General features: G+C 37.2%; 1 protein-coding gene across 1 annotated transcript in view; it reads right to left on the reverse strand.

Annotated features, from left to right (window-relative positions):
• Positions 1-24,990, reverse strand: part of WDR19 (WD repeat domain 19) — an 83,694-nt gene that overhangs the window by 23,481 nt on the left and 35,223 nt on the right. The window contains exons 15-27 of the mRNA XM_065877156.1: positions 23,095-23,244; positions 18,932-19,079; positions 18,598-18,802; positions 15,640-15,799; positions 15,142-15,252; positions 11,443-11,552; positions 8,490-8,547; positions 6,401-6,541; positions 6,238-6,320; positions 5,621-5,704; positions 4,250-4,396; positions 3,794-3,918; positions 1,395-1,507 (exon numbers count right to left, since the gene is read on the reverse strand). Coding sequence (XP_065733228.1) covers positions 1,395-1,507; positions 3,794-3,918; positions 4,250-4,396; positions 5,621-5,704; positions 6,238-6,320; positions 6,401-6,541; positions 8,490-8,547; positions 11,443-11,552; positions 15,142-15,252; positions 15,640-15,799; positions 18,598-18,802; positions 18,932-19,079; positions 23,095-23,244 — 1,635 coding nt within the window. The remainder of the gene's footprint in view (positions 1-1,394; positions 1,508-3,793; positions 3,919-4,249; positions 4,397-5,620; positions 5,705-6,237; positions 6,321-6,400; positions 6,542-8,489; positions 8,548-11,442; positions 11,553-15,141; positions 15,253-15,639; positions 15,800-18,597; positions 18,803-18,931; positions 19,080-23,094; positions 23,245-24,990) is intronic.

A 24,990-nucleotide genomic window follows, 5' to 3' on the forward strand; every position in this document is an offset into this window, starting at 1 on the left:
AAATATATACTTAAAAGGCTGAGTGTAGTTTAAAAAGGGGAAGGATCCAGTTGACCCTTTGAAGAATCTAATTCTGATTTCAAATGAAATCAGAATGAAAAATGTGCCCTCTTTAGGTAGGAAGAGTTAATTATTTTCATTCATTTATTCACTCAACAAATATTTACTGACAACTTGCTGCTCTGTATATGAGACTGTGCTAGATGCTATGGAAAATACCAGGCCGTCTCTTTGTATCATGTACAATCTAATTGGAGAGATCTATGTGATGTGATGAAAATATAATTATTATAATCAAATATTTTAAGCCATAGTTGTCTCACTCCTGAACGCCACACCACCACACCTATGAAGACGTTTAAAGTTATAAAAGTTTCAGAGACAAATGGGCAGTATTGCCAGTTCACTTTATAGGTGGTCTGAAGAAGAAAAGATGATTAGACATGAGGATGATCTTGAAGATAACACAGAGGAAAAGGACTTGAAGATGAACAGGTCTGTGGAAGGTGGGGAAGAGGGCAAAGAGGAACCCAGGTGGAGAACAGGGACGGGAGAAGGCTAGCGGAAGCATAGGATTCTTCAATGGAAAAAGCTAGATGCCAGATTGGGAAGTTCAGGCTGGTTGGTCAATTGTGGAAATTCTCTTGAGTGCCAGCTAAGGAGTTTAGACTCAGTAACTAAGAGGCCAGAACAGCAAACTGATGGCCTGAATTCATACACAGACATGTTTCTTTGGCCAGTGAGATGTTACAAATATCTGGGTCTATATTTTAATACTGACCCAGACTTGTGTTTCTTGTGAAAAAATCCTATGATCTGAGCTAGTAGGCCCAAACTCCTGAATGGCAACACTTTTCTGGAGGTGAGAAACAGCTGTTCCCTTCAGACAAAACGCGTCCCATCCAGCAGTCCCTACCCGGTCACTCAGTGAACGCACAGTCTGACCCTGCAGCTTCACTTGTTTACGTCCCTTGCTTGAACACCGTAACCCCTGCTTTAGGGGCTCTTTGTCAGTCGAAGTTAGTACCATTTGGGGAACAAAATGAAGGATGAGTTATAGACAGAGAAGCTAAAAACGAGGAAAATAGGAAACCATTGCCATAATCTAAAGTGAGGTGACCCAGGTTTGGATTATATGGATGGTAGTTAGAACGAAAAAGAGAGAGCTGTGAGAGAGGTTACGAAGGCAGAATGTGACTGGATGTGGGAGAGAGGGGAAGAGTTTAAGGCTGACTCTGAGATTTCAAATCTGGGTGTCTGGGAGCGTAATATATTTTAAGATATTACTTAAAATAATATCGTTATTTTAATGATTATCATTATTTTAATACCATTATTTATTTTATCTGATCATTCCTGCGAGTCCAAAGTATGTTTTCTTGGCAAATACTCACTCGTGAATACTGGCCACACAGCAAGAAGAATTTTCCAGCCTGAAAATGTCTTTTTTCTCCTTCGAAATATAAGGCAATGCTTTGATAGTCCTCATTAGTAGTGTCTTCAGAACCTACAACAGAAATTCATTGAGTAAAATATCTGAGCAAAACTTGTTTACCTCTTATTGCTAATCTAAAAATAGGATCTAAAAAGAGGTGATCTAAAAAGAGGTGATGAAAATCTTTTAACAGCAAATATTATTATCAGTGTCTTTTTCATCACAAAACACATTCACCATAATAACCCCACATATCAACTATGTTCCATCTTCTTTTCGCTCTAAATAACAATCAGGAGAGGAAGTTATGACGCTTTGTGAGAAGCTGGGTTACGGTTTGACATTACCCTTAGTGACTTTCATCTTTCTTTAAGAGTCTCAATCTTATTTCCTAAAACAAGGAACAATCCAGGATTTCCCTAGGGTTTCAGAACAATCAGGAGCAAAGTTAACCATAATGCAAATGTAATCCATCTCCTTTCTCCAGTGCCCAGTTTAAACAACAGTCTGTATATATTTGTCAGACAAGGGAGATGATACTCAAATGGACAACAGATGCTATTTAAAGATAATTACTGTTTTTCCTTTTTTAAAAAAAATATTTATTTAATTAATTAATTTTTATTTGGCTGCACTGGATCTTAGTTGTGGGATGCGGGCTCTAGCGCCTTGACCAGAGATCAAACCCAGGCCCCCTGCATTGCGTGCGTGGGGTCTTAACCACCAGGGAAGTCCCTTTTCTGTTTTTCTTTTACAGGCTTAAACATATTAAGCACAGAAGACCCCAAAGCTGCTGGAATTCCAATTCATTGTTTATGTTTACCCATGAGAGTTGGAGGCCCAGTAGGGCACCGAAGTATAAGAACAGGTCTGTGTCTCCAGACCAAGGCAGATATGGAGTTTATAAAAGAAGGGAGTAAAGAAAGGTGAAGAAAAGTGTGTTATGTTTTGGGAGTGGGAGGGCATATGTGTGTATATGTGTGTGTGCATGATTTAGGATAAGCCACATCCTTCTGAAATTAGAAAAACGTAAATGCTTTAGTGCAATGATGATTTGCAATTGTTAGGACAGAAATGTCATCTGTCATGTTAAACATTAATATTGGTAATGTTGCTTTTATCTGTATTTCCTTTTTTTCTTTAGCTCTTTATTTTCTCCAATTACCTGAATGACTTCCTAAGATATCAGAAGATGCTTTTACCTATTACTTCCCTTGAAGACTGAAACAAAAATTTTCTCATGAATCCCACCAACAATTCTTACAGTCATTTTGTGAATTGTAAAAAAACGAAATAACAGCACAAATATTATAATTCCACTTATAAAAGGTACCACGAGTAGTCAAAATCATAGCGACAGAAAGTAGAACAGTGGTTATGAGGCTGGGAGGTGAGGGGAATGGGAGCTCTTGTTTAATGGGTATATAGTCTTAGTTTAGGATGATGACAAAGTTTTGGAGATGGATGTGGTGATAGTTGCACAACAATGCGAATGTACTTAATGCAACCAAACTGTTCACTTAAAAATGGTTAAAATGGTAAATTTACATTATGTATATTTTACAATAAAAAAGGAAAAAAAGAAAAATCACACCACAAATAATGTTATATATACATGGCCCATGAAGTGAAAAATCTGAAAATTGTTTCAGTAATTTCTAAGAATAATTACAAGTGTGGGAAGAAAACGTATAAGCCAGTATTCTTAGAATATAAAATTTTCTTTTGTACTTTCAAAATCTTTAAAAACCACATCATATATTCTCTTTTTTTTGCGGTACGCAGGCCTCTCACTGTTGTGGCCTCTCCCGTTGCGGAGCACAGGCTCCGGACACGCAGGCTCAGTGGCCGTGGCTCACAGGCCTAGCTGCTCCGCGGCATGTGGGATCCTCCCGGACCGGGGCACAAACCCGTGTCCCCTGCATCGGCAGGCGGACTCTCAACCACTGCGCCACCAGGGAAGCCCCCATATATTCTTAATTTATAACTCAATTTAAAAAATTTATGAAAACATTTACTTTTTCAAAAATCGTTCTTCATTTCCTATTACCTTCATCTTGGAACCTTGCTTTACCAGGTTCCTTGAGCAGTAGCAGGATTTGGGAAATCTGGCCTCTCGCAGAAGTCACCCAAAACACCTTAATTTTTGAAAATGGTCTTATAATTCCGTCTCATCTTTAAGGTATAGTAGGGATCTTGAAATCTAACAAGTTACATATAGCTGGTGTGTGTGTCTGTGTATAAATGGTGTGTGTGCATGTCCTTGTGGATATACAAATCTGATCATTAGACCATAAGAGTCAAAGTGTTCCTTTGATAAAGTCTTTAAGAGAAATTAGGGGAAAAAACGGTATTTACCGATAATGTCCGCATAGATTTCCATTTTGTTGTGCTGCTGAGCCAGTGTGAAAGCTTCATTATTACATTTGGACATAACAAGAAACTGGATGGCAGACCCGTAGTCACCTAGCTGTAGAAAAAACCTGAAACAAAGTACTTTAATGAACTTGACTCATTTAAAAGAAGTTTGTCATTTACAAAATAAGATCTTTTTCAACCTGGAGAAACCATTTAAAAGTAAAAATGTATTCGGTAAACTGCAGTTCTATACCATATGTTTATATTTGGAAAACATACTCTCATACGTTGACCACAACAAACAGCCTTTGAATTTAAACACTTAGATATAATTTTTAAACCCCCCCCAAAACAGAATAAGTATTCCATTTGAATCGATTTTTTGATAAGAGGAAGCGGGGGCTCTCTTTTAAGGTTCGTTTTTGGAAGTCCAAAAATATTAATGCGTTATGTTACCGGGCTACCATCTTGGCTCCATCCAGGGACTGGGTTTCTCTGACAATACTGACAGCCTTTTCTGGATTGTTGAGGTGGTCCAGGTAGATGCGGATCACGCTGTTCCACTGTTTTGCGTTCTCATAAGCCACAACAGCTTCTTTGTATCTATAAGAGATACTTATTTCAGACAAACTTTCTTAACACTGTCACATTTGGGGAAAAAAATGTCAGTGAATGTTTGGGACACTTTTTTATTGATAGTGGTTGCTTATTTTTCTTGAACTTCTTCATTTTTTATCATAAAGAATACCAGGAACCATTTCACTAAAATATGTTCTTTTCAGAGGTTTGATAAACTAACAGTAAAATACCAATTTTACTGTTTTCTCATCTGAACCATATATATACAATTTTTACATTTTATTGTTTTTGTTAGAGTGGAAAGATTATAATAGTAATATAGGCTTATTTTAGAAAACAGAAAATAAGGAATTTTTCACAATTAGAGACATAGCTTAACAGTGATATATAAAATCATTGTGTGTTGACCTCTAGACAGAGCTCAAGACTTCTGTTCAGTCCCCATGAGCTCTCTAGCTCTTTCCATTTTAACAAGACACTATCTCTTTCTTAAGGTTACTTTTCTAAAAGTAGAAGGAAGTAACCTTTCAAAATCTCTTAATACATATTGCTAAATAACTTTCTAAAGACTTTAGAAATTTAGTCTCATCAGTCATATAAAACAAGTGCTTTTTGACAATATGGTTATTAGTTTAAAATAAATCTTTTCCCAGTAAGTTAAAATGATATACTGTTTGCTTTAATTTAATTACTGTTAGTGAGATAGAACTTTTTCACGTTTGCATAAAATATAATTTCATAACTGTATTTCTTCCTTGTCTTTAGCCCATTTCCTCCTAGTGCCTTTGAGTTTCTTGTATTAAAGTTCCAGGAAATATTTGTATATTTAGGATACCAACTATCCATTGCTATATTTTAATACTGTTTTGTGGCTTAAACAGTGCAGCCATAGGTATGAACTTCATGTTTCTTCCCTTTTCTTTTCCTCTGCATCTGTATGTTATCGTCCTTAATAAAATGACTATTGCCTAACTTCATTTTCATGCCATATTATATCAAAATTTCAACTTCTAATATTTAACCCTCAAGTAAAAATGAGATTTTAGTCCATATATGAATACATAAAGGACTGACTGAGGTATATAAAAGTGTGGGAAAAATTTAATAGTCTGGCACTTCAAGCCAGGTGAGGGGTAAAGATATTTTCTGTCTTTCTGTGCTCTGCCTTTCTTAGAGGGTTGCAAATATCAATAGTTAATTTATAAAACATTCTTTTAAATTTGTATAAAATTGAGAAATTGTACAAACCTTCCATCTGCTTCTTTAGCTTTGGCATACTGCAAGTGAATCTTTGGAGAAGAAACATGAGGCAGAAGTTCACCAACTTTTGCCCTAGAAAGGTAGGTTTAGGAGAATAATATCAGCACTACATTTGCTCTAAAAGTAGCTTCCTACAATCAGATATTCATTTTTAGGATTCAAAAAACAGTTATCATGATCTTTAAAAAATCTTGGCCTCCTACAGGTAAAAGATTTAATTGCTCTTTTTCCGGCCCTCAACCCCACTAGCCCACCCTCTGTGGGAAAAATGAAGGTTAGTTCATTAACTCTTTGGGGACAACAGGGCTTTTTTATTCTAGCAATTTGTCTATCAGGTATTTCCCCATATTAAACCAAGAAAATGTGCTGTTCTTTGAAAAAGGAACTATTAATGTAAACTCATCTAAAAAGAAAAAGAGGAGATGGAAGGAAGGCTATTACTATTAATGTAAACTCATCTAAAAAGAAAAAGAGGAGATGGAAGGAAGGCCCAGATAGAGGCAACAGTTGTACAGCTGGGAGGAGCAGCAAGAAAACCAGTGGGGAGATCGTCAACACACATTCATCTCCACACCTGCTCAGAACAAATTTTAGCAAATTCTTACCAGTTCTTACAGCGGATGTAAACAGATGCTGCTTTGTCATAGTAGAGACCTTTTTCATAGAGTTGAGCTGCTTCTGAAAATTGCTAAAATAATATGAGATTATCAAAATACTAAATTTATTATGTATGAGACCACATGAATATTTATCCACAGAAAAGTCTACCTTCATATTCTCCAATATGGCTCCACAGTCTCTTTTAAGGACCCTGCTGGGGTGCTTGAGGGCTAGGCTAACCCCTCGGCGGATGTCCCCCATTCTTATGGACATCTGGGCCACGCCAGCCAGACATACCTCATCATGTTCCTGAAATTAGAAGGCAAATAACTAATGAATCAGACCCTAACTTAAAATGATGTATTCTAGCCAAACAATTTAAATCTAAAATGAGCCCAAAGGTTATGGTTTACTTTCATTAATTTTTTCTGGCAAATCTCAAGATTTTGAAATAACATTGAGTCTTTTTTTAAAAATTATCTGTTGTAAAGTTATATTTTTTTCTTTAGAAGTCTAGATCTTTTGTGCTCAAGACCGAATTTTTACTGCCCCTCTGTCGTAATACCTTGCATTTCTTTGTATGTCTTCTTGGTATAAAATTTTACGTGAGAGGAAATATACTGGGCACATAAATGCTATGCATGAATAACATTAAGAGAGAAAATATTTATCAAACTGAAAATTTCTCTACTAGGCCTGATGAAACATAAAACCTTTATTTATTTATTTTGTGACAGAGGAACTGAATTTTATATTTTATTTAATTTTAAATAACTTAAATGGCCACATGTGACTAGTGGTGACTGTCTTTAATAACACAATTAAGGACGAACTTAAATAGATGCAGCCAAATAAAGAAAATGTCAAAACCCCAAGAGATAAATGAACAAAGGATATAATCAGGCAATTCATAAAAAAACATACAATTGGCCAATAAATAAATAAAACATGCTTGACTTCACTAATAATCAAACACACACAAAGTAAAATGAAATACCTTCTTTTTTTTGGCTGATCAAATTGGTAGAGATTGGTAATGTTGAGAATGTGAGGGAAACAGACACTTTCCTACACAACTAACAGCTGGATGAATTACTACAAGTTCTTTTGGAGAGCAATCTAGCAGTACAAAAAATTAAAAGCACACATTTTATGACCTAGAATCCCACCTGTAAGAATATATCCTGCAGAAATACCATTTTAAGTAGCTAAAGATATATATACTAGGTAGAATATTCACTGTGGTGTTTTTGATAGAAACAAAACCCCAAACAACTACAATATAATCAGTAAGGGAGTGGATGAAAAAAACATGGTACATCCAAACAACGAAATTTTAGAAGCTCTTACAAAATTAAAACATTCACAATGTATTCATTTGGAAAGACCATAAAGCAAAATGCTGCTTTTCACAGAATGGATTCTCAGTTGATCTTTGCTGAATGAATGGAAGTGAATGATTTCATTTTTAGTAAAAATCCCTATTAGATACATATCTGTATGCTTAGCAGAGATTCTGGATGGAAACATAAAATCATGAACAGTGGTTACCATTAAGGAGTGTGGATGGAGGAGAGAACGTTGGACTCTCACTTGGCAGGTTAACGTACTTTGGTGATTTTTCAAATTGACTATACTGAAATTGTATTACTTTTGTAATAAAATGCTAGATATAATATAGAAAAGAAAAAGATTTTCAATCTTGACATCACCTAACTTAAAAACATCCATTTTTATCACAAAATTTAGCTTCTGGAGCTAAAATTCTGGGATCATCTGGGATGGGAGAATGGACTGGAATGGTGGGGGTAAAGTACATGCTTACCAGGTTCATCACAAAAGATACAGCATAAGGAATGAAATGGCAGAACAAACTTTTATGGACTGGGAATTCACTTTCAAAGTGGTTACTGAAACTTTTTAAGAGTAAAAGGAACAGCTTTATGAAAATCAATAGCTAGCCTGTAACTGGGAAGAGAGAAAAATCATACTCCCAACCTTAATATGAAGCTAATAATTAGGGTGTATGGAAAACATAGCTTTTTCAGACTGAAAAAAATATTGTCAACTTCAGTTTTTAAGAGTTCAGTGTTTTAAAATGATTTAACCATATCCTTGCAAAGCTGTTAATAAACTGAAAAAAGGCTCACCTGCTATACAGGGAATAAATACAATGCAAATAAGATTATTTTTTAAAGGAAACTAACAACAAACCCAAAGATAATTATGCATATCTTATCTTTATTCAAGGTTTTACCTTATTATCACCTGTTATTCCTTTCTCATAATGAGCCAAAGCATTTACATAATCACCCCTGAAAAAAAAATGTGAATTTTAATACACATTTAAGTATCTTATTTACATATACAAGATTTAAAAGATCATCTGTCACTGAACTGCTTAAGCACATAAAAGGTGTGATATACAACATTTATACATGCATTCTTTCAAGTGCAGTCCATTATTTTGCTACTTTAAAAATAATTATTAAGCTAGATTTTGCTAAGACTGTAAGGTACTAACTTGGCAGTATGCTAGGCATTTTGGGGAAGTACATTAAATTTTATGGGTCACTTTTGCTTAATTATCTCCTTTAGGGCACTAAAGACAATCATGTGACCATAGAAAAGAATGTTTTTTCCAAACACCCAATATTTATAAGTACAATATGTATTAAGAGAATCTGGGTAGAAATGAAGGAAAGCACTGGGGATGACAGTATTAAGGGCCCTGGTTCTTATTCTGATTAGAAGTATTGTACATGAAATAAATAATGCCACTCCCTATTCCCATGACCAATGCTAACATGGATCTGCATATCTAGAAGTCATATTTATTACCTCAATTCATTTTTATTGCTTGGAACAGAATGGACCAGTGATTTACTTAAGATCAATTTGGAGATCCATTGTCCTCTGAGAAATCATCTCCTCCATAATAAATTAATCAGCTCTGAAAATGGCATTATTTGAGCTCTACCTTATCAGCTTAGACCAGTTATTCAACCTCTCTCATCCTCACTCAGTTTCCTCATCTGTTGGTTACAAGGAATTTTCTGGAAGAGAAGCCGATTGAGAACTTTGTTTTGGACAGCCCAGGGCTTCATGGTCAGCAGTGTTCCTAAGTGCGAATTTCTAATACTTGGACCAAATTACATCAACACAGCTAGAGATGTCTCCTGATAGTTCCTCCTTCAGGAGCCTGAGGTTTTCCTTGGGCAAACCCAGTTAGGAGATGCTAAATTGTGACTTTGGAACTCTCACTTTATTTTTATGGTATTTTAGTTCACTCACTTTATTATTATTTTATTTTGGAACTCTCATGTGGATCTAGCTCATTATTCTAGTGCCAGACTGGAGAGCTAAATCCCTCCCACAGGTGGCAGACTGGTCCTGCTTTGATCTAATCAATGGATGCAGAATAAAACAGACTGATGGAACGGAGCACAGGCCTAGGGCCTTAGCATCAAAATCAGCAGCTGGTGGCTACTAGGATATCGGATGATGATGAGATATACTTAGTTCATTACTATTATCACAAGGGAAAGTCTCCTGATTTTGGGGGCTGGGGTGTGTATCCAGATCAGGGTCCAGGGGTCAGCACAGAAACAGCAGTGAAAGTTTTGGGAATTGGTGGCTTCACGGTGAAGTGTTGAGCAGAAAGGGTTAAAAAATATCAATAACATCACAGGCTTTCAACTGGCTCAGCTCATCTGACTATAACGAGACAGTTTTTGAGGGTCTGCTACAAAAACTTTGATTCTCCTGAAAGAAGAGACAATGGAAGTTTTCTGGATGGTTCCAGGGCTTACTTTGGTGTTTGTGCTCTGACAGGAGATGGTGGGTCATCTCTCAATGTACTGACCCTTTTCTCTTTACTCTAAGACCCAGTCACTCTCAGGACAGACACGGAGGGCCTTGTCCATTGTGTTATGTACTAAGATTCCTATTTGACCTTTTCAACGTATAGATTAATTGTATAAGAGGCAGAAATGTGCCAAATTTAGATCAAGGTTGACTAGGAAGAAATAAAATCTCCAAAAGTTTTTATTTGCAAAATGGAAAATTTTAAATAAGGTATCTTGGTTAGAAATGAAAGAATACTTTTGATGGAATAATTTCTACAACTATTATCTGTCAAGATTCTCAATGAATCTAAAGTCTATAGAAAACAAAGTGGAACTATATAAAAATGTTGTTTTAAATGCTAGAACCATATTTTCTTTGTTCAAAAAACAGTATTTTTCCCATTTTATAGTTTTTGAAATTGGAATGTATCCTATAATAAATGTCAAAAGAAATTGTCCAGTTGTGATGTAACTGCCATTGCACATATACCTGTGAACTTATATTTGCAAATGAATTATTCATTTTTTGTCTCTGCAGGTATCTGCATTAGTGGCATTAACCATGGCTGAAGGTGAGTTTACAATTGGATCTTGAATGCCTCTAAACTTACACTTTTATGCAGCATTGAAATGTACAGTCTGTCAATTAAGACTACTGACAGTTAAGACCATCTAGCAATTAACAGCACTAGAAAATTCTAAATCTCTCAGAATGGATTATGGCATTTTCAAAGGTAGGAAAGATCTGTGAAGCCTATTCATCATGCATCATGAAGGATTATTATTCTAGCACTATATATCCACCTGTGAAAAGTTTCTGGCTTGATTTTCAACATTAACTGTTGAATTTTTATCTATGTGCAATTCAAGTTACAAAAGAAAAAGTACACAGTTAAGCAAATAGAAGTTGTAGAACAAAGCCTGGTATTTTTCACTGTGCCTTGAAATCACACTGCAAATCCTCAAAGTATTCAAAGAGGTCAAGGTCATGCACTTAGGTTAAGAAAAGCAGAGTCACCCCCAATGTTTATGTGTAACTGTTGTTGGCTGAATGCGATTCAAAATAATATTTAGACTCTAAATATAGAAAAGGCTTAGACCCGAACTTAGACTTTGATGCTGAAAATGCAAGTGGATAAATACATGGATAAGACATCATGGATAAGACATCATGGATAAGACATCAGTTAGAATAAAACACTTTTTGGATATATAATTAATATGGCTTTTTCCACCTAAGAAGCAATTATTAAATCAATGGATTTAATTATTAAATCAATGGCCTTATAATGAACAGCAGTTTAGAATTGAAGATATTCAATAATTAGATACTGACTGAAACATATAAAAACAAGTACTTACGTGAATTCAAGCTGAATAGCATATTCTTTTGATATAAACGGTATTTGGTCTGGGGCTAAACGCTTTGCCAGTTGTAGAGCACTGTCCCAGTGCTGTAAATCCCTTCTCATCTATTAGGAAGAGAGAGATATTAATTTCAAATAGCAAATTATTCTGCACAGTCACCATATAGTTTTTAATAAAAGTTATTACAGATACTTTTTGTTTAAAAAATGAAACTTGGTCTTTCCAAAGACAATAAATTACTATAGCATACATTCTCAATGCAGGTGACAGAGCCTCCAAAAGGGTGAAAATTGGTTCTTGGAGACCAAAAACATCTTGGCTATTACAATGGCTTGTGGCTCTCCAAAACTCAATCCTAAACAAAATCTTATTCTCTTTAGTATTTAATTTTTCTCCATAGGAAAAAATTAAATTGAATTAAAATTAATTCAATCAGCTAAATTAAAATTAATATTTCTTCTTAGAGGGGAGATAATAAAGAAAAAGTTGAGAAATACTTTACTATAGGAACTGATGTTATTTTCTGAGAAAATCTGAACCTATATCATGAGATGAATAGTATAGCAAACGTAAATAAAATGTGAACGTGTCTTTCTCTCTGGCTCCCAAGGTCTTTTAGCTGTGTCTGGTACACAACTCCACATATAAACTAACCATTAAAGATTAAACCATTAATTTTTTAGAGTTCATTCCTCACTTTATTCACTCTTTGTAAAGAATTAATAATGGCTAACATTTTGTAAGTGCTATTTTCTGCCAGGTACTGTTTTAGGACATTAGCCTATTTACTTTTCACAACTAGGCTTTTTTTAATGAGCTGCTTTTGTGCCCATTCTAGGGATCCAGAAACTGAGGCAAGAGGCTAGTTTTGCACACAAAGTCTCATTGTTAGTGTGTGGCAGGGCTGGGCAGTAGGGCTTTGTTTCCAACCTCTTTACTTAGCTAACCTATCAGTCTTCAAAGTGAGGTTAAAGGAACAACAGGGTGCAATCACCTCTTTCCACTGTGAAGCCATCACCTTAAATCCTTTACAAATCCAGCAGCACACAAGTGTCCACAGCTAATGCAGAAGAGCTGGGATGACATCGTTGCCCTCACTCAGTGTAGCCATGTTCCTACTTCAGTGCTTACCAATCCAAGTTCTGAAAATTTCCCAGGGTGTCCCCAATGAGCTCAAATAATGTTGTAAAATTATCTATTTTTTTCTTAAAACAAAAGTAATTTAGTTCACTTAAAATTTAAAAATGAAAATTTGCTATAGAACAATTTGAAAAGGGAAGTTCTGAAATCAACAGCAAATATGCTTCCCTCTATGTGGTTGTAGAAATGCTGGCTGGGGTGAAATAATGTGAGTGTCAGCAGCCACCATCTCTGTCTTTACAGCCCTTCAGGCACTGTTCCAAAAGATCTAATCTCATTATTAAATCTTTACAACACCCTGTGGGCTAGATATTGTTATCCCTCCTTTAAATGGGATCTAGGGCACAGAGAGATGAAATAACTTGTTCAAGGTTACACAGAGCTGGGATCTGAACCCAGCCACGTCCGACTCTAAAGTCCACGTTCTTAACCACTACTCTACACAGCCACAGCTCTCTATTTCCTTGCGTTGAACTAGGTCCTTCACTCCTTTCTGATCCTTCCCCTGCAACACTCACCTCTGGGAAACTGGTGATGATACACAAGCCTTAACCCCCTCTTCATACACAAGAGAATTTCACATAATAAATAAAAGACAAATGCGCCTCAATTTTCCCATTTGGAAAATAGAGAAAATAACAGTATTATCTCACAGGACTGTTGTGAAGGTTAAATGAATTAAAATATGTCAATGCTTAAAAAAGTGCCTGGCACATGTGAGCACTCAATAATACATGGTGGCTGTTCAGAGATAAACTCACGCACCTATGGTCACCTTATCTTTCATAAAGGAGGCAAGCATATACAATGGAGAAAAGACCGCCTCTTCAATAAGTGGTGCTGGGAAAACTGGACAGGTACATGTAAAAGAATGAAATTAGAACACTCCATAACACCATACACAAAAATAAACTCAAAATGGGTTAAAGACCTAAATGTAAGGCCAGACACTATAAAACTCTTAGAGGAAAACATAGGCAGAACACTCTGACATAAATCACAGCAAGATCCTTTTTGACCCACCTCCTAGAGAAATGGAAGTAAAAACAAAAATAAACAAATGGGGCCTAATGAAACTTAAAAGCTTTTGCACAGCAAAGGAAAACATAAACAAGACGAAAAGACAACCCTCAGAATGGGAGAAAATATTTGCAAATGAAGCAACTGACAAAGGATTAATTTCCAAAATTTACAAGCAGCTCAATATCAAAAACAGAAACAACCCAATCCAAAAATGGGCAGAAGACCTAAACTGACATTTCTCCAAAGAAGATATAGAGATTGCCAACAAACACATGAAAGGATGCTCAACATCACTAATCATTAGAGAAATGCAAATCAAAACCACAATGAGGTATCACCTCACACCAGTCAGAATGGCCATCATCAAAAAATCTACAAACAATAAATGCTGGAGAGGGTGTGGAGAAAAGGGAACCCGCTTGCACCGTTGGTGGGAATGTAAATTGATACAGCCACTATGGAGGTTCCTTAAAAGACTTAAAATAGAACTACCATATGACCCAGCAATCTCACTACGGGGCATATACCCTGAGAAAACCATAATTCAAAAAGAGTCATGCACCACAATGTTCATTGCAGCTCTATTTACAATAGCCAGGACATGGAAGCAACCTAAGTGTCCACCGACAGATGAATGGATAAAGAAGATGCGGCACATATATACAATGGAATATTACTCAGCTGTAAAAAGAAACGAAATTGAGTTATTTGTAGTGAGGTGGATGGACCTAGAGTCTGTCATACAGAGTGAAGTAAGTCAGAAAGAGAAAAACGAATACTGTATGCTAACACATATATATGAAATCTAAAAAAAAAAAAAAAAAAGGTTCTGAAGAACCTAGGGGCAGGACAGGAATAAAGATGCAGACTAGAGAATAGATTTGAGGACACGGGGAGAGGGAAAGGTAAGCTGGCATGAAGTGAGAGAGTGTAATGGACATATATACACTACCAAATGTAAAATATATAGCTAGTGGGAAGCAGCCGTATAGCACAGGGAGATCAGCTCCGTGCTTTGTGACCACTTAGAGGGGTGGGATAGGGAGGGTGGGAGGGAGACGCAAGAGGGAGGAGATATGGGGATATATGTATACGTATAGCTGATTTACTTTGTTATAAAGCAGAAACTAGCACACCATTGTAAAGCAATTATACTGCAATAAAGATGTTAAAAGAAACAAAAAAAAATACTCTTAACATAAACATCTTTGTCTATAAAATAAAGAAGAAAGAAAGAAAGAAATGGTGGCTGTTTTTATTTGTGTGCGTTTTTGTAAGTTACGGAATCTGTCCTCTCTGGACACAGTCTGACTTTAAATTATTTGGTAATGTTACAATACCATGCCTTTTATGGCTCCACAGAATGCAGAATGAAAATATTTCTAAAGTTAAAGAATACTCAGGAATTCTTAAAGCTGAAGTCTGAATTCTAGGAGGGGGAAGGCATGTGGTATCTGTTGCTGAGAGACTTTTAACTCTACAAAAGGTGAGAGCCTCTTTGCATGTTTTTCCCCTCATTTGCTGCCATACCTCCAGGGCAGCAATGGGACAGCTGGATGCCAGGTACAGGTCCTGAGCCAGGTTGAAATCATTAGTAAACATGGCAAGATGTCCTGCCAAAAGACTGTAGTCCTCTATTCCCTACAAATAAAAGCAGTTTTAATGAGAAGAAATACAAGGTTCTTTTTTTTTTTTTTTTTTGCGGTATATGGGCCTCTCACTGCTGTGGCCTCTCCTGTTGCGGAGAGGGGGGCTCACGGGTCCAGCCGCTCCACGGCATGTGGGATCTTCCCGGACCAGGGCACAAACCCTTGTCCCCTGCATCGGCAGGCAGACTCTCAACCACTGCGCCACCAGGGAAGCCCAATACGAGGGTTTTTTATTTAAGGACTGTACTTAGGAGGAAGAGGTAGTGGTCTATCAGTTAATTTGTTTATGAGTTAGGTAAGATTAACTGCAGAAATTTTAAATGTTTGACTAAACACCATTTAAATGCTAATCTGATAATACCCATAAGATGCTGTTTACCTTTATTTGTTCCAAGGACATCACCATGCCAACGTTTCCAATTGTTCGATAAACACGGATTGCAAACTCCACTTCCATGTGGTGTAGACAAGCTCTGGCCAACTCATTCCAGGCAGCATGACCATTCAGAATCTTGCACATTTCCCAAGCATCAGAAAACCTAGCAGTTGAGTACATAAGCTTAATCACGGAGCTCTATTTGCCCCTTATTAGGCAATTTTCAGATTGCATATAATTTAATGTTATGCCCTAGATAAATTTTGCAGGAACATTTCTTAATCTTTAGTCATTTTCAAGTTATGAAGAGCTATATAAACTTTTCTTCCAGTTTTATGCAGATGTTTTTTCTTGAATTTCTTGAATTAATCTGAATCTATTCTGTATAACCACCTTCCCTCATCAACAACTAATTCTGTTTATTTATTTTTGGTTTACTTCACACACAGATGAAAATTATTTTTGTTCTCACATAATTCTAATAAAATTAGTACTCTAGCCCTATAAACTGGGAACTTTAAAACAGAGGTCAGCAAACTATGGCCCACAGCTGCCTGTCTTGGAGAATAAAGTGTGAGTGGAACACAGACACTCACCCGCCCGCTCTTTACGGACTATCTTGGCTGCGCTTGCACTGCAACAGCTGACCTAAGTAGATGTGACAGACCCTATGGCCCTTAACGCCTGAAATACTTACCATCTGGAAAGCAGAAAAAGCCTGCTGACCTCTGGTATAAAACTTAACCATAAATACCAGTGAGATTTTTTGTGGAACCCCTACATTAATGAATATGTTACGCCTCCCCCTCTGTTCACTGATGCATTTTTCCATCCAACACACATTCACTGAGCACCGTTATGTGCCAGGAACCAAGACGTAAGGCTCAAATGCAGATCACTGTCCTGTAGGCAGTCATACTTGGGGAAGGTGGAAGAGCCAGGTAAGAAAACAGATGACTATGACACGGTATGACAAAGGTACCGGAGTGCCTACAATATGTGAACCTTTGTGCTAAGTGCTTTGTAGAAATTCTCTCGCTGGATCACCCTAACGACCCTATCCACTATGTATTATTATTATTTCTCCTTTAGAGCTGAGGAAAGTGAGGTTTAGAGGCCTTAAAAATCCAGCCCAGGTCACACAGTGGTAAGAGATAACATGTGCTAAACCACTCTGCACACTGGATCCTGGTTCTGAGGCAACACATCGGAAAGGCCCTGACCTAGACTGCCTGTGGTCGGGGCTTCTGGGAAGGCTTCCTGGAGGAGGAGAGCGCTCCACTGTATGGTGAAGAATGAAGAGTTACTATCTACAGAGACAGGGAGGGGCAGCCCAGGATGAGAAAGCAGCTCGTGCCAAGGCAAGAAATCATGAAAAATACTGAATCCAAGCAGTCAGTGCACGGAGAGGAGTGGAGGACTGGGGACGGACGAGGCTAGTATTAAATCATCACGAGCCTAGCACGTCATGCTGAGGTCCCTGAGAAGCAGGGGCTTCTTCCTAAAGGCAACAGGAAGTCACTGGAAGATCTTCACCAGGGAAACGACAGGATCAGATTCACATTTTCCAAAGTGTGTACAGAATAGGTTAGATTGTCATGAGGCTACCATAAGAGAGAGTAGTCAGGAAGTGGTTCCGCTACACATTACTCCACGTGAGGGCCTGAGTTAAGGTGGGGGAATAGCAGAGGACAAAAGGACCTGGTGTATGTGTGTGGGGTGTGTGTGTGTGTGTGTGTGTGAGGGTATGTGTGTGTGTGTGTGGTGTGTGTGTTGACTGTGTGTGTGTGTATGTGAGGGGTGTGTCGGTGTGTGAGGGTGTGTGTGAGGGTGTGTGTGTGAGGGTGTACAGTGAGGGTTGTGTGTGTGTGTGTGATGGGGTACGTGTAGGGTGTGTGTGGGTGTCTGTGTGAGGGTGTGTGAGGGGTGTGTGTGTGTGTGGGTGTGTGAGCTGTGAGGGTGTGAGCATGTGTGTGTGAGAGTGTGCGTGTGGGGGTGTGTCTGTGTGAGGGGTGTGTGTGTGTGAGGATGTGAGTGAGGGTGTCTGTGTATGTCTGAGAGGGTGTGTGTGTGTGAGGGTGTGTGTAAGGGGGTGCATGTAGGGGTGTGTGTGGGGTGTCTGTGTGTGTGTGAGGGTGTGTGTGTGTGAGAGGTGTGTGTGTCTGTGTGAGAGGGTGTGTGTGAGTGGGTGTGAGGATGTGTGTGTGAGGGTGTTTGTGTGTGAGAGGGAGGGTGTGTGTGTGAGGGTGTGTGTGTGTGCGTGTGTGGGTGTGGGTTGGGTGGTAGGGCATGTGTCCAATGTGATTAGGGCAGCGGGGGAGGCTGGGGAAGATGATGAGGCAAGTTTGAGGAACGCATGGAGTCCCAACTACCTATGACTGGGAGGCAGTGGTAAACAGAGGTTTAAGTCAAGGACGCACATTTTGAAGTCAGCCTCGTATAGATGGTACTGAAACCATCTTTGAGGAGATTCACTCTGGAAGAATAATTAGAGTGAGAAGAGAAGAAATGAGCTCAAGGGACCCTGAGGAAGAGCAACATTTAAGAGATGGTGAGAAGAATCAGAACCACAAAGAAATTCACAGTGGCCCTAAGAGGTGAGAGGAAAAAGCAGGAAAAGGAAATCTTAAGTAAGGTAAAATCAAACTTTGTTAGGATGAAATTAAGAGTGTTGAAATAATTACGTTTATTAGAATTTCACAATAACTGTGCTATTTGGGTGATAGGAAACCTTTTTGTTCTGAAGGGCTTTTCTTGGAATAAAGCACCGATAGTATTGTACAAAAGTACTTCCCTTAGAATTTATATACATTCTCATATCCATCATCTTATCTGAGCCTCACAATAATCCTGTGAAGTGAACGAGGTAAATACTATTCCCTCTAACTATTTTAATAGAAGTTGACCTTTCAAATCACAAAAGCAAATGAGAGGCCCCACGAGAAGTGTTTAAAACCATACCTCTTTAGCATTAAAGTCTGCGTCAGCATCTGCCTCAGATCATTAAGCCCCACATCTTTTAAACTGTGGAGGAAGCTGTGGGTGCTAAGGTAGATGTTGTTTATTTTTCCACTCTGTGTCTGGCAGGTCAACTCTCCGTTATATAACAGCAAAGGTTTATGACAGAAGGGAACTTTGGTGCCACCAGCCAAAATGACCTTGGATCCTATATTATAAAACAGACATCTTAATGCTGAAAGTTAATACTCAGCACACACATCAGAAAGGAATGTTTTAATTTCACTGCAATGGAAATGTATTTCTCAGTAAATGTACAAAAAAAGTGATTAAGTACCTTGTATAGTGTCCTTGTGAAAGACATAAGTGTACACCTTATCGTCATCGTAGGCAATAAACACACCTTTATCCATTGGCCAGTTTTCCCAAAGAACACCTTTAATGGTTGGTGAAAAATCTGGAATCTCATAGGTAGCATCATTAACCTACAAAATAAGGATTTACAGATTTGCCCCAGGTCTGTACTTAAACCATTATCATTTGCCTTGGTAGGAAGGAGCCCGTCTACAGCCTTAGCTGGCAAAGCTTACCAACCCACATTCAACTCAGCAACATCCCAAGATAAAGGAAGAAAAGTTTCTTTTCCCATTCCTAGAGGTCTGGCTTGAAAAAAACCTGTAGTTATATGGAAAATCAAGGATTTCACCTAAAATTTGGTGAATTTGCAGGAAAAACTACAAGTCTGGACACAAAACTTCAGGTTAAGAAAAAAAAGTTGAAGTTGCTCAAGATGATGGAAATTTAAACTATGAACACACTTGTGCTTAGAAAATTTTCAATAGTACTGGGTACAGAAATGCTCCAACTAGAGAAAAAACAAATTAATTTGTATATGATTTGAGATTTAAATAAATTACACTCGGTATGTTTTATTTCAAAAACTTCTCTACAGCGCAATTCCAACAAACATAAACTGTAGTTACAGTAATATAAGGTATTAAAAAAAAATCAGTCCCCATATTCCAATTCCACATATTCCTCAGGCAGATAGGCTTATATATATCCTCAATGTGAAGCTAAGAAACACCTGCCTCCTCTCTATCTTCCTCTCAAAATAAGAAATATAAAATTCCTATAGATAATAATAACTAATATTATACAGCCATACAATACAGTACGGCCACTATTTAATATCCACATGTGGCTCTTAAGCACTGAAATGTGTCTAGTCCAAATTGAGATGTGGGTAAGTGTAAACTACCCACCAGATCTCAAGGAGTTAGTATGAAAGAGTATAAAACATCTCATTAATAATTTTTATGTTGATTACATACTGAAATGATAATATTGGGTTAAATTAAAAATATTATTAAAATTAATTTCACCTGTTTCTTTTTACCTGTTTTAAAAAATGTGACTGGTAGAAAATTTTAAATTATGTATGTAGTTCAAATTACATTTCTATTGGATAGTGTTGCTTACCAAGAAGTGTACTTATATTTAATTATACTTATTGTACTTATATTTACTTAATTTACCTTATAAATTACTTTTTGTAAATTATACTTACTGAATTTAATATATAGAATTACTTTAAGATATGTAAGTATATATATAATTTAATAGATTATAATTTAATATATTGAATTCGAATCTCTTACTCTATAAGACAGATTCTATTATGCCCATTTTGCAGATGAAGAAACAGGCACACAGAAATCTGCCCAAAGTCACACAGCTAATATGCTGAAGAGTCAGGATTTGAACCAGGCAGTCTGGCTCCAGTCCATGCTTCTAGCCACTATGTCATACTGACTCTCAGTTTGTAAGGATGAGCACACCAGTGCTAGATGGTAGAAATGTTTTAAAGGGGGTAACCATTTGTTACTATGTGGCAGATGCTGTACTGAAAGCTTTATGTGCATTATCCCATTTAATTTTTATACAATCTACAAAGTAGGTACTGGAACCATTTTCATTTTATAGATGGGGAAACTGGGAATCCAATCAAAGTGAGAGCCCTGGAGGAAGCTGGTCTAGTCTCACACCACTGATACCATGTGCTGACCGTGTGACCTTGGACAAGTGACTTACCTTTTCTATGCCTTAATTTCTCCACCTGTAAAATGGTAAGATAGGAGTATTTATCTCTGGGGCTGCTTTAAGGATTAAAAGAAATCCCTGATATATGTACAGCATACTCAGCATGGAAATATTAGTTGTCATTATTACTAATCTCAAATCCAGGTTGGTCTGTCTGCCCATGCACTAAACTACTATACTCTACTGCCTCTGTTTATGAACTTCCTACAGTATATCACAAGTCATCCTTTATGGGTATATAGAGAGTGATGGGGTGCAAGGTTTTCATTAGGGCACGTGTAAGAAAAAAGCCATCTCTCCCAATTCTAATGTATGACAGGAGTCACTTCCTTGCCATCCACACAGTGAGGGAAAAGAGGTTGAATAAATGTACACATGAAGAGAAATTGCGAGTATACATGGGAATGTTAAAGAGGAATAGTTGTGGTTTGAATTATTATATATTTTCATATATGTACATCACAGAAGGAATGTTTTTCTCACTTTGAAGTTAGATGAAAAAGTAAGCTGCAATAGTAGCACACTATGACAGAGTGAGTGTTTAAAAAAAAAAAAAGCACAGCACTCTGGTCAAGAGTCCAAGGGCCTTAGCACAGCTTCCTCTTGTGTCTGAGGTGTGGGGAGGCTCTGCACCACAAGCTCTCCTTTCCCTTCCCTGCCAGGCTGGCCTTACTCCTAGGCAAGACTGGGTATTATTTAAAAGAGGGACTGCTCCTGTGGGTACCACATGCCCCTCGGATATCTTATCCAACAACCTAAAACTCTAACCTACCAATGAGACCCTAACTTGGAAAGAAGTTCACACCCAAGCCACCCCATGTTGGGCTAGGGAGGGGCTATGCCCTCGTGGAGTCATTCTTTTGTGCGATTTGTTTCACCAGGGTTTTTATTTTTAACTTAACTGAGTTTCAGGTTAGACTTGGAAAAGGGATTGGGGATGAGCAGCAACAGGTGACAAAATTCTGGAATGTGAGGGTTTTAAGTTGTGAAAAAAGAGGTAAAGAGGGCAGAGCTTTAACTAACCCCTGCTAAATAGCTACCCTATGCCTGATAATATGTTTGGAAAAATCAGCTCACTGAAACCTCATCCCAACCCTAGGAAGGAGGTCACACTAGCCTCTTTGACAGAAATTATCAAGGAAAGGAGAACTGTAAAAGGAGAAAGAAAAAAGCATCAACTTGTTCGTGACAGGTCTTACCCCTGGCCCTTCTCCGAGCCGTCAGACCCCACTTCTCACTCTCAGTCCTGTCCGATGCCCGCTGCACCCTGCTACCCTCTTGTGCACCCTGTCTAAACAGCAGACTCCACCTGGGGTGAACCCACATTGGAAGCAAGGCAGCTTAACTCCTTATACCCTGTTCCAGAAAGGAAATCTCTACAGATTGAATTTCCTTATTAAGTAGAGGGAACGCAAGGTCATCTTTTTATTTAGGTCATTTTTCCTCATTTGTTTTGTGATCGAGAAATGGTTCAATAAGAACTAGAATATTAGGAATTTGGCATAAATAATTCAGATACCCATGGAAACCTGTTACATTTGTCAAAGAAAGAAAAGAAAAAGAAAAAAAATGAAGGGAAGATAAAGAAAGGAAGGGAGGAGAGGAAGAGAGAGAAATGGAAGGAAGAAAGTCTTTGTATCTAGGAGAGTGTATTGTTGAGGGGAGAGCTGTCTTCATTGAATCATGTCTTCACTGTGGTGAAGCACAGACGCCTAGGGAAGAGTTATTAAGGGTGGGTCCAAGAGCAGCTGTAGGCTGTGTGAACTGTGACCAACAACATACAAATCATTAACTGGATATCAAAAATAAATGAAAAATTCAAGTATAGTAGATGATGTAAAAATACAACATCTCCTTTATCTAAATCTATTCTCAAAAAAGTTAAGGATGTTTAAAAATAAGAGTAACTAAGTCTAAAGATGGGTTCATCTGTTTTCAATCACTAATGCAAAAATACCTTTCCTTTATGTTCAGGATCTTTAAGGGAAGAGGGAAATCAACTGAGGTGGGCAAAAAGGACAGAGAACAGTCCCTGCCCTCTGAAGCTATTGCATTTCTAGAGAGAAAACTCATATACCTGAAGATACACTGGAATACTGTGCAGTAAATAAGGTTAAAAATGGTGCAGAATGTAACAACTATTCTTTCCACTAAAATATCTCTCTGAAGATTTTTAACACTGAAAAATGGCAAAATAATGGAAAAACTTTTCTTGATGTAAATAGTCATGAAAACGGATCACAAACATGGTATCACAAACATGATAACAAAGTACTATAATCCTTGGCAAGGTTTAAGAGAAAATGATCTTATATATGGAATATATCTTAAAAACACTTTTTTCTTCATATGTTGCATTTTTTAAAGACAAGCATTTGAAAACTTTTCTTGACTTACTGGACAGTAGACATATCCATCACTTTTTTCATCAATGAAAACTAATCTGGTCCCATTGGGGTCAGGAAAAATCTTTTTCACACTAACAGGATGTCGATAATCATTAACAAATTGCCAATCTTCAATGTAGAAATACTGAATGACACCAGTCTAAAAAGATACAGTCATAGAAATAAAAGGTTGTCAAGAAGATACAGACTTTCAGCATTTATGTTAAACATATTTCCTAACTTAAAGAAAAAAAATGTCGTATTTTTGATCAAGGAAGAATCTAAGAATAATATTTACTATATGAGCAAAGTACAGACCCAAGAAAATAGAATGAAAATGCACATGTGATTAAACAGTCTATTAATTCTAACATTCTTAGTGATATTAAAGCTTAATTGATTTTTCAGATTTTTCACTTGCAAGAAATACCCTTATTGTTTAAGAGTGACTTTCAAGTCATGTTACTTTAAGTATTTTTGCTGTTAATTAATAGATAAATTAGAAAATTAAGTTTAAAATAAAAAATAAACCAAAACCCACCAGATACAATCAATTGTAGTTCTATATGTTAGCAAAGAACATGCAGACATCAAAATTTAAAAATATATCATTTACAATCACTCAAAAAAATTAAATACTTAGGTGTAAATTCAACAAAGCATGCATAGGATTTGTGCGCTGAAAACTAAAAAACACTAATGAAAGAATTAAAGAACATCTGAATAAATGGAGAGGTGTACTGTATTCATGGATTGGTGTCATAGTAAACATGTTACTTCTCCTGAACTTATATACAAGTTTAATATAATTCCAACAAAAATCTCAACAAGATTTTTTTGTAGACACAGACAAGATTATTCTAAAATTTATATGGACCGGCAAAGGAACTACAATAGCTAAAACAGTTTTGAAAAAATATAGTGGGAAAATTAGTCTATTAAATTTCAAGACTTTTTTTTATAGCTACAGCCATCAAGATTCTGTAGTATTGGTGGAGGGATAGACACATAGATCATTGGAATACACCAGAAAAGCCAGATTACTTGTTACCAGGGATTAAGGATGAGGTGGGGGCAGAAGGAAAGGGGATGTGGAGATAAAACAGCAACATGAAGGATCCTTGTAGTGACAGAATTGTTCTGTATCTTGACTATTAATGTCAATACCCTGGTTGTGATATGCAATGTAATATTACCATTGGGGGAAACTAGGAAAAGGGTTTATTAGGATCTCTCTGTATTGTTTCTTACAACTTCATGTGACTCTATGATGATCTCAAAATAAAAAGTTTAATTGAAATAAAAACACATGATAATATCTTAGATTTCTATTCAGGCCAAGATGGAATAACAAACATGATTTAACTTTCCCACCCAAAATGACCAAAAATAACAGACAAAATGCATGAAAAAACAGTTTTTAAGATATTGGAATAAGGCAACAAAGGACAACGATCTCTGAGAGATGGGAAACAAACAAGGTAAGTCCTGTGAATGCTCCAGCTTTCGCCTTGAGAGAGTTTTCAAGCCACGGCAAAGGGAGGGAAAATGCAGGTGGAGCACGATTCCCTGAGGTGAGGAGATAGAGCTGAGAGTCCAGTGGGGGCAGGGAAGGAGGCGGCTAGACTTTGTAGGGTATAGTACCAGAGAGGAGAAAGCTGCACTGAGAGAGAACCTTGGAGATCTTCAGAGGGTCTACCTTGAGTCTTCAGCAGAGAACTAATCACTGCATAAATATGAGAAAACTGCTGAAGCCAGGAAAAAGAACCATCCAAAAGGATGAGCATGAACAGTGACTGGCACTCACACATGTTCCCAATAGCCAGATTGGAAAACATAATTCATGGGATATTGGGTAGAGTATTCAGGAAGATCTCGCCTCAAAAGTGGGAAGTAATCAGCTGTA

This window comes from Phocoena phocoena, chromosome 5 (genome assembly GCF_963924675.1).
Source record: "Phocoena phocoena chromosome 5, mPhoPho1.1, whole genome shotgun sequence".
In the NCBI taxonomy this organism is placed as follows: domain Eukaryota; kingdom Metazoa; phylum Chordata; class Mammalia; order Artiodactyla; family Phocoenidae; genus Phocoena; species Phocoena phocoena.